Below are 9,891 nucleotides of genomic sequence, written 5' to 3' on the forward strand. Positions count from 1 at the left end.
AACAGTCTCCTTTCTCTTTCTTTCATTTCCCATAAATATTTAACCACAGTTCTTCCACCGGCATGGGCAATGTCTTATGGGTCTAGGATCATGCTGATGTGCATAGCAACAATGTCTTTTGTGTTCGTATGTGCATTCTCTGTTTTTGGAAATTTTTATCATTTCGAATTTTGGATTCCTTGTTTCCTCTAAAAGTTTCGTGCTTCGGCCTTAAAAACAGTGCTAAATGATGAACATGTTGATACAAGCTTACAAGAATCCTAGCTTCAACAATATAATCATGATTTGATCATAAAAAGCTTGGATTATTTAGATTTATATGCACAAAGAACTCCTACTGTTAAAATAACTCGTTATTATTAATCTAAAGTATGAAGTTCGCTGAGATGTTGATGTAACTCCTCTTGAATTTTATACAGAAGATGAGAATAGAGAAATTCTGGTAAACTTAGAGCATAACTGGAACAAGGGTAAGTATTTACAATTCTGCAAATGTTTTCCTACAAGCTAAACATTTTGTTGTTAATCACAATAACAGCATTGCTTGTGTGATTGAATACCCGAACTGGCTCGGCTCATGCAAAACCATACTTGCTTGAAGACTTGGATGATGAGATCATGGTACTCATTAGAATTCAAAGTCAGATAACATGCTAGCAGATCTTGCATTTCTTCTGGCTGCCTGATCTGTTTCTCTGTGATCATCTCAATCATTGAATCTCTGAAATCCTTCTGTGGATCCAAAGAACATTTCACCACCGCAAAGCTATCTAACCCTTCTGTTTCCTCCACGATTTCCTCTTCTTTCTTCATCTTCAGTTTTGCTTTCTTCTTCTCTTCTATTGCCTTTATTTTGCGGACTTCAACTTTGGAACCCATTCTTGGAGAATGTACTCTAACCTTGGAGTTCTGCTTTGATTTCCTCCTCTGGTTTTCTCTGCTCACATGAAGCGATTGCATTTGTTGGTTACTCTTTGCTTTCAATTTCATCTCCTCAGTTTGTTTCAGATTATGCCACTCAGAATCCAATTGGGGACTACTCACTCTAGCTTCTCTGAGATTTCCAAGGCCAGAACTTTTGGAATCTACAAACAAATGCTTCCTTGGCGTGCAAATTGTTCTGGGTGACTCATATTGCAGCACATCATTTTCTAAGAACGGACTTGATGCAAACCCAGCTTCCTCTTCTGCCTTTTCCAATTTCAAGAGCTGCTCTTGCAAAACTCTTTGTGCTTTCCTCTCATATCTCCTCCTCAAGGATTCGAGTTCCTTTACACTCCTGGCAGCTTCATTCAGCAATGTTGTTTCTTCTCTCAGTCCAGTGTCCTTCTGCTTCAACTTCTGAGTGACTTCTCTTCTACCTTGTCTTTTAGCATTATTCAATCCAGCGGGGAAACTTGAGGATGGAATGACATGTTCAGCATCCAATTTGTACTTGGGTGGCTTCAGAATATCATCACTTTTTCTGTGCTCATTACCCTCTTCACCAAATGAGAGTCTCCAGAAAGCCTCATCATCCCCTCCATAAAACCTGCCTCTATTATTCCCACAGGCATAATGGGGTGAGGTATCTGATGGAGTTGAATTCTGCTTTGCATTTTGCTTGAGTGCGCCAGGTTTTGGCTCTGAGTTCATTCTCATATGCTTGAACTTGGAAAGCCATGAAAAAGGAGACACATGAGATGCGAAAGAAGGCCTAGAAGAGGAAGAAGGAGAAGGAGAAGGCTTTTTTCCACCCCACTTCATAATTTGCTCTGTTGTTGTGTTTGGAACTCTAGATTTGGTGAAGATTTTCACTTGAGAGAAGATAAAGAGAAGAAGTGAAGTGCATAATGGGTTGGGGTGTGTGAGAGAGTTGTAGCAGTTAGTGGGACGGTTAGGCTGTTAAATAGGAACGTGGGTTTCTTACTGGTTTTTTCTGCTATGTTTTCAAAAGAGATACCCGCCCCAATTCCTGTGACCACTTTTCCCACTTTTCCTGCTTTTTGGTTTCTACTCAAAAAAAGATTTGTGCCAAGGGGGGACCTCTTTCTTAGGCCCACACGCTAATAATAACAAATACACAAATTCTTAATCAGAAATTAGGTTGCGGATATCAGAAAATGGTTATGAACATGGTACATTGTAATACTGAGGTAGTCCTTTGTAGTAACAACAAGAACTAGAATTGTAGAGAGTTTGAATGTTGCAGTGTATTTGAATGAACATTAACTTTGTTTTCAATATGTAGAAGGCTCTGTAAAAGGTATAAGACTAAAGAAGAAAACAGTTTCTTTTTGGATTGTGATGGAGTGAGAGTGTTTGGTCTTTGTTCTGGCAAGGCAAAATCCTTGTCTTTGTCTCATCTTTTGCTTTGGTGGCTTTATTTATTTGCAGTTTTCTCAACTTTTTGTTATAGGTCAAAGAGTCTGAGAGCAGCAGCACAGTGAGCATACACAACTTATTACTAGGTTTAAGCTCAATGTTTGGCGGTTGGGGTGCTCCAAATTTAGTCCTGTCTGTCTAGGCGTGTAAATTCATCTTTCACCCGCCACCAAATAGTACAAATATTATTTATGGACTCTCTACAAATTCATCTATCTGCACTTCTTGTATACTACTAAACAGTTCAAAAAGTTATATTGAATTTCGAGAATAGTGATCCTTTGGAATGTTTCAGCGTCAAGAAGATTAAGTTACGAGAAATATTTAAAAATTTAGGGAAAAATATGATGTGATTATGCAAGAGAAACTTGACACAATACCTACCATTTTAGCAAATGGCCCTTTCTCGTAGTAGGTGTTATATCATGAGATTCTGCTTGTCTCCTCCAAATTATGCAGTAAATGTTAAGTTCCATTCCAACCCAAAAAAATAACATTCTTAAGATCAACTAGGGGAACTTCATTTCCAAGCAAGGTATAAGACCAAAAAAGCTATTGGGTGGATAAATATTCGGTTATTTATGAATTTCTAAATTGGTCGTGTTGTAGTTTGTCAACATAAAGAGGTCATCAAATTGCTTCTTTAGTTTCCTATTCGATCATAATCTTTTGCAAGTTATTTCATTTTCACACACTTCCCAAATAAATCCTTCAACTCATACCACCCCATTCTTCTTTTTCACTCTCACCTAATCTAGGCATTTCTTATTAACTGGAAATGAAACAGAATCTTAGCATCATTATATATATATGAAGGAAGAAAACTGCAAATCCTTTTTGTTCAACTAGAATTGTAGACACCATTCATGACTCTTTGCGAACATCATGCACATAATCTGTGGTCTTGAAGATGATTAGGAAACGTGGAATCTTCTTTTTCCATTTTCTTTATTTGTATAAATAAATAAATAAATAAATAAATTCCTTTTTTATTTGCTCAATAATTTTGAATAAGTGTTTTATTTTAAATTATATTTTTAACTGGGCTAGAAGGAATAGAAGAATTTGTGGCAAATTAGTTTTGAGTAATTAGAAATTTGTGTTTAAATAAAAAATAATTGTTAGTTGCGTGTGCAGAATATATTTAGTTGAGAGTAAATTAAATGATAGATGGGTATTAAATTAAATTACATTAATTAAGTATTTGAGTTTATAGGAAGTTAGTTGGGTTCAATAATATCTCTCTTATGTAGCCCAAAATCTACAGCACACAAACCGTACTAGATTTTGCTCGTGGCTCTTTCTTTACTTCTCCACCCCTGTGATTACTACCTGCACCCGCATTCTAAAAAAAACAATAATACCGTTTCTTGTTGTATCATGTTACCGCAGCACCTCCAACTACATCTGAATTTTAATTTTTTTTTTGCAATGCTTTATCATATGTTCTAGAAAGTTTGTGTCAGAAATTTTATTCTATAAAGTTCATTGCAAAATATATTTCATTATGTTATAAAAAGTTTGTTTTGTAATCCTGTTATGAAAATTTTGTTCCAAAATCATATTCTAAAAGTTCCGGTAAACTTATTCTAGAAAAATTCCAAATTAGATAATCATGAAGTCACCTTTATAAGAATAAACTAGTTATTACAAATTTTAGGTGCAGTTTGAAATTATACAGGTGCAAGAAGAAAAAACTTTGCGCAGTTTTTCTTTTTGCCGATGGCTGAATTGTTTCTTTATTGCTTATGGCTTTTCTTCCTGCACTCCATATTTTCTAAAATCTCAATTTCACCCTTTCTTAACATGAATACTACTGAATTGTTTTCTGGCTTAATTATTTTTTTATCTTAACATTCATAGTTGATGTAATGTGATTTTTTTTCTTTCGAAATTCAGTCTCCAATTTATTTATTTATTTTTTTTTTATTTTTTCATTTCATTCTTTTTCTCTTCTTTTTCCACTACCCTCTTTCTCTTTTTTTTTACTCTCTCATCCACCATCTATCTTTATTTGAAACTATCGATTTTTAGGAATTTTATTTGTCTGGTGAGTTCTGAATCCAGGTGGAAGTGTAAGAATCTGGAACGTTCCTCCATACAAAATCTTGATCATTCATTAATGTTTGATGTTACTTTAATTTAAATATTGTTTGTTCAACATTGAAGGGTAGTAATGGTGCTGGACTTTGAACTCAAGTTTCAACATTGTTTAGTTAAATATAGGAATGAAGTTACATTTTTGGTGGCCAATTAAGAAAATTCTTAAAAACTATTCCAAAATCATCCAGACACTTGGAAAGATAATAACAATAGAAGTTGGTCAAATAATAGTTAGTATTGCATTCAATACCTGAAATTCAACGTCATTCACTTCAAAATAATACTATTTTAGTATTGAAAATTTCCATAAATTGAAAGATGATTCAAATTGAGTCATGGCAAATACTTTTTTTAATGCAACCAACGAATTGATTATTGCCAGTTCCATGATATGTTATTTTATTGTCGGTGTGGGTATTTTGTTATTGTTGTTAAGGATAATGTTTGAAAAGTTTTAAACTGTAAAAATTTAAGCATTACTTGGTACATTTTTTTGGGACTTCCAATGATTAAAGGATTCTTTAATTTCCATGTCGGTATACGTATATGTAAACAAAGTGTGTATGTAAACAAAACTCGATTAAATTAGACTTTGTTTATTTGTAATTTCACTTTTTCACGTTTATTACCGACATATAATGCTGAGTGGTGGAGATTATACAATGTTTTAGATTCAAACTTCATAATTATTATCATACTTTGGTCGTGTTTGATAAACTAATTGAAGTTAGCTCAAAGATGAAAAGTTAGCAGAAGATTTTAAAATGAACTGGTATTTGAAAGTTGAAAGGTGTTAAGTTAAACTATTAAGTAATAAAAGATAAAATTATTTCTTAAAATAGCTAAAATTGTAAACTACTAAATATACAGTTGTAGCTTTTTTTTAACATTTTAAATTCCATTTTTTTGTGGTTAAAAATGAACCTTAGAATGTTTGTAACTTTTATTTTTAACTCTTACAAACTTTATTTGTAGATGAATTTGGTAATTTTTTTTTTCACATTATATATTATATTTCTGAAGATTTAAAAATCGTTTAAGAGTGGAGATGATTTTGTAAATGATACCGCAATATTTTAATATTAAGAAATCAAATTATAAATAGAATTCTATTAAAAGAGATTCATTTTATAAAAATTTGACTTAAATATATTTTTGGTTTTTCAACTTTTAGTAAATTAGTCCTTTTAGAAAATCTTGAATCAATTTAGTCTCTTAACTATGTAATCGTGTGGATTTAATCTTTTTAACCATTTTATTAAGTTTATTTTATGTTTCAAACCGTGATAGATTTTGAAATATACTCAAATTTCATATATTTAATTATTATTACTAATATAACAAAAATATATATAATTTAGTATTGAAATATCCTTGTACGTTTTTTCTTAAAAGAATGATATTTTTGAAGTTGTATTTGATATGAAATTCATTTTAAATAAGTTTTTCTAATTTCTTCTCTTTTCCTAAATATTCACATATTTGAGAAAGTTTTCTTATAATAAATTTAAAAGAATTAATATCAAACTTTCCGCTTATAATTCAAAAGAGTTAATATGAAACTTCCCACTTATAATTCTTTGAATCTTAAAGAATGGTTCTCTAATTCAACAATTGAAGGTGAATAAGTAAATTTGTATTGTTTTCATCTTCAAGGGTATCTTCCTTTTATTACTTTAAGAAAAATAAATATGTTATTTTATTCTTCATCAATAAACCTATATTAAAAAAAAATAAGACTAAAAAATAATTTATCAAAATCTAATCAAAAATTGAGAGACATAATTACTAAAAAATATTATGATAATCAAGTCAAATATAAGAAATGGTTATGAAAAAACATATATTACATAACTTTTCTTTTTATATTCATAAAAAAATAATTATATAAAAAACCTATAAGATGAAAAAAAGAATATCAAACTAATATTTTTATACGAAGAGAAGAAGGAGAGTTACTTTTTTATCTTAAAAGAGAACGAACGACAACTAAAAGCGAAGAGAATGAATTTATGTCTAACTTTCTATTTATTTTTTAAAACAAAAAACAAAACAAAAGATGCAAGAGTGTAAATGTATATAATACGTGTAAGAAAGAGAACAAAAAAATATCTTAATAAATTTATTATTCTTTATTATATTTAATTTTTAATTTTATTATTTATTAACATTAAATATTATATTTTATAAAAAAATAAAAATTAATCTAAAAAATTAAAAAAAAAATTAAAAATATTTAAAATTTCTTGTAGGGCCATGGCCTCCTACGGACCTTCTAAGGTCCGTCATTAGTTTCAAACACATTTCATTATAGTCTTTTAGTTTGCTTACACTGTTTGACACATGTCAATACAAGAAAAGGCTTCATTAGTAACCCATTATAGTAACCAAAAGTTGATAGTCACTATAGTAACCAATTTAGAAACCAATTTAAAAATTAAAAAAATATAATTTAGTTACTAAAATAGTTACTATTATAAATAAAAAAACTATAATTGGTCATTAATTAATTAGAGACCAATTTAGAAACTAAGTTATTTTGATAGTCAAAACCTAGGTAGCTAATTTTTAGTGACCAATTTCCTTTGGTAGCCAAACCCATGGTACCTAATTTTAAAGACTAATTTAGTGACCAATTATAACTTTTTATTCATAATAGTGACTATTTTAGTAACTAATAATTTTTTACTTTGTAAATTAGTATCTAAATTTGTCACTATAGTGACTAACAACTTTTGGTCACTAAAATTGGTTACTAATTAAGCATTTTCTTGTAGTGTGTTCGCTTCAATATTAGTTGAGAAACGGGTTTGATAAGAGATTAAATTGGTTCAAGGTTTCCAAGAGGAACTAATTTCAATTTTCACTAAAAGTTGAAAGATTAAAAACATATTTAACCCTACAAAAATTCATCTCCCTAAAACTTTCTTTCTAAGCCTTCTTTGTCATCTCTCTAAGTTTTTGACTTTATCTCTCATTTCTTTGAAGATCTGACCCTATCTCAAGACTTTTGCCATTGAGAGCAACACATTTATCCGATCATATTTATGAATAGATTTGCTTTTTTTTTTTCTTAAGCCAATTTTGATCCTATTGCATAAGGTCTCTAAGAGGTTATCATGTGACTTTAGGTAGCTACTCTTTTATAGTCTTAAAGTCGTGTTCAAATTATTAATCTAAGCTTTCTTTTGTAGCTAGAATGACCTCAGGAGTTTGATTGTGTGGAATCTCTATGAGTGAAAACTCTCATTTTTTAGGTAAGAGAAGTTAATTTAATTATATGGATTGATTTTTGTTTAATGAATTGATTGTGATGATGAATTGAAATTGTTGGCATGTTGAATTGAATTGACTGTTCTAAATGAATGAAATTGTGTTTGTAAGATTAGTTGGTTATGACAAAATTGTCGAATTTGCTCTAAGATTTATTTTGAAATAAACTATGGTCACTAGTGCAGGAAAGACATTTTATCACGGTTATTTTGGTCATTTAGCCTCGGTTTAAGACCTGAGACATATGCAGCCGAGGTAAAAAGGGTCATCTTTCTGCCTCGGTTCTCAACCGAGGCATATCCCATCATTACTGCCTCGGTTCTGATGGCAACCGAGGCATAATATACATTAAAAATTAAAAAAAAATTGTAGAAATGAACTTTCTCTCATCTTCTCCGACCTTCCACACCATCTTCACCACACGAATGACGACGGAACACTGCTGACGGAGCAACTCGAGAAGTGTGACCACGGGCATATCAAGAACGACACAATACCTTCGAACCACCATTAGTGTAGCTTCGTTCACGGTCCTGCACTCACGAAACAAACCAGTTCTTCACCAAAATCCCGTTGCAGCAAGACGGAATGAACCCAAAATCCATAACGCGCCATGGATTTTTCCACGCAAATGAACCACTACGGACCTAGCCAATACACATCCACCACGCCAGAAAACTCAACGCTACAACATCTGAACCAAGCAATCACGAACCCTAATCGCGAGATTCACTACATAGCAACGCCTCCATCAGATCTTCATAACCAGCGCAACCAAAGTCACGAACACAACAACATCACGAACCCATTTAGAATGCAACGCTTTAGCCACTCCATTGCTACACTTCTCTGATGAAACTTACGCAGAGGATCGAAGAGGGAAATATGAGGGTTAGGGTTTTTTCGCACCAGAGGAAGGAGATGGAATGTTTCTGGTTTTGAAGATTTGTATCCCACCTTTTGCCTCGGTTCAATTGAAAACCGAGGCATATCACCATCTTCTGCCTCGGGTCCTAACACCTGAAACCATAGAGTCCGAAAAAAAAAAGAAAAAAAAATTGCTGACACTTTACTGCCTCGGGTTAGTAGCAACCGAGGCATAAACTGGCTTTACTGCCTCAGGTCAATAACAACCGAGGCATAAACTTGCTTTACTGCCTCGGGTCAATAACAACTGAGGCATAAAGCATTGCATAAATTACAAAACTGCCACCGCGTGTTTATATGCCTCGTTTCCGCTATAACCGAGGCATAAAGCTCGAGTTAGAAAGTCCAAAATGCACTAGTGGGTATTTTGAAATAAAAAAAAAGATAGAATTGTTTGGATAAGCAAATTAGGTAAACTATTATAATTAGTTCGAGTTTAAGTTGGTGTTGGGTGGCACCACAAAATCGTCAGGAGGTAAGCATAAAATTGAAATCAAAGAATTATAGTAGTCTAAGGCATTAGGTGCTACCGAGGGATTGCTTGGTTCTTACTTGTAGTGAGCTCTAAAGGTTTGGGGCATTAGGTGCTATCCAACGACAATGAACTTTAGAGGTTTGGAGCGTTGGACACCTATAGATATCATTGGGCGCTCTACTGTAGCGTTAATTGTCAAAAATTTTACATTGGGCGTCATTTGAAACTAAATTCGAGTGTGCTCGAGAGATAGAGCAACTTGACGTAAGAGAGTTTCTTTTGGGCTCTACCTTCTGTAATAGATAATTTGCATGTTTTAGATTTTATAATTATGTATATCTGTTGATTTATTGATAATATTGAATGGTTAATATGAGATATGAATGATAAGGAAGTGTTGAATACATATGTTTGATTTGTATGGATGAAAATATGAGATATATGATGTTTGATTTGTATGGATAACATTGAATGGTGTATTAAATTATTTCAAGTTTTTAAATTTTATTCATATAAGACACTTAAAATTCTGATTGAAAAGAAAAACTCATTCAATTTTGATTATATATTTTTTTTTCACGTTAACAATTATATATTTTATATTTTATGCCGTATTAGAACTAATTTATTTTTTCACTGATAATATTTATTGGTTCTTCGGATAGTCGATTCTATAAAATTCCGAAAAAGATAACTCAGGCCCTCTGAAGGTACAACAACCAAACAATTTTTTTTATATAATAGTCAAA

At 31.9% G+C, this 9,891-nt stretch overlaps 1 protein-coding gene across 1 annotated transcript; it reads right to left on the reverse strand.

Moving 5' to 3' along the window:
• Positions 1 to 355: 355 nt before the first annotated feature.
• On the reverse strand, positions 356 to 1,897 carry LOC114179355 (transcription repressor OFP5). The gene has a single exon (XM_028065678.1). It carries the CDS (start codon positions 1,744 to 1,746, stop codon positions 523 to 525), a length of 1,224 nt encoding a protein of 407 aa, XP_027921479.1. The 5' UTR covers positions 1,747 to 1,897; the 3' UTR covers positions 356 to 522.
• Positions 1,898 to 9,891: the final 7,994 nt, after the last annotated feature.

This window comes from Vigna unguiculata, chromosome 3 (genome assembly GCF_004118075.2).
Source record: "Vigna unguiculata cultivar IT97K-499-35 chromosome 3, ASM411807v1, whole genome shotgun sequence".
Lineage (NCBI taxonomy): Eukaryota > Viridiplantae > Streptophyta > Magnoliopsida > Fabales > Fabaceae > Vigna > Vigna unguiculata.

What these genes read in the sequence shown, in the direction of transcription:
- LOC114179355 (XM_028065678.1), bottom strand. Translation starts at nt 1,746, where the DNA reads ATGAAGTGGGGTGGAAAAAAGCCTTCTCCTTCTCCTTCTTCCTCTTCT.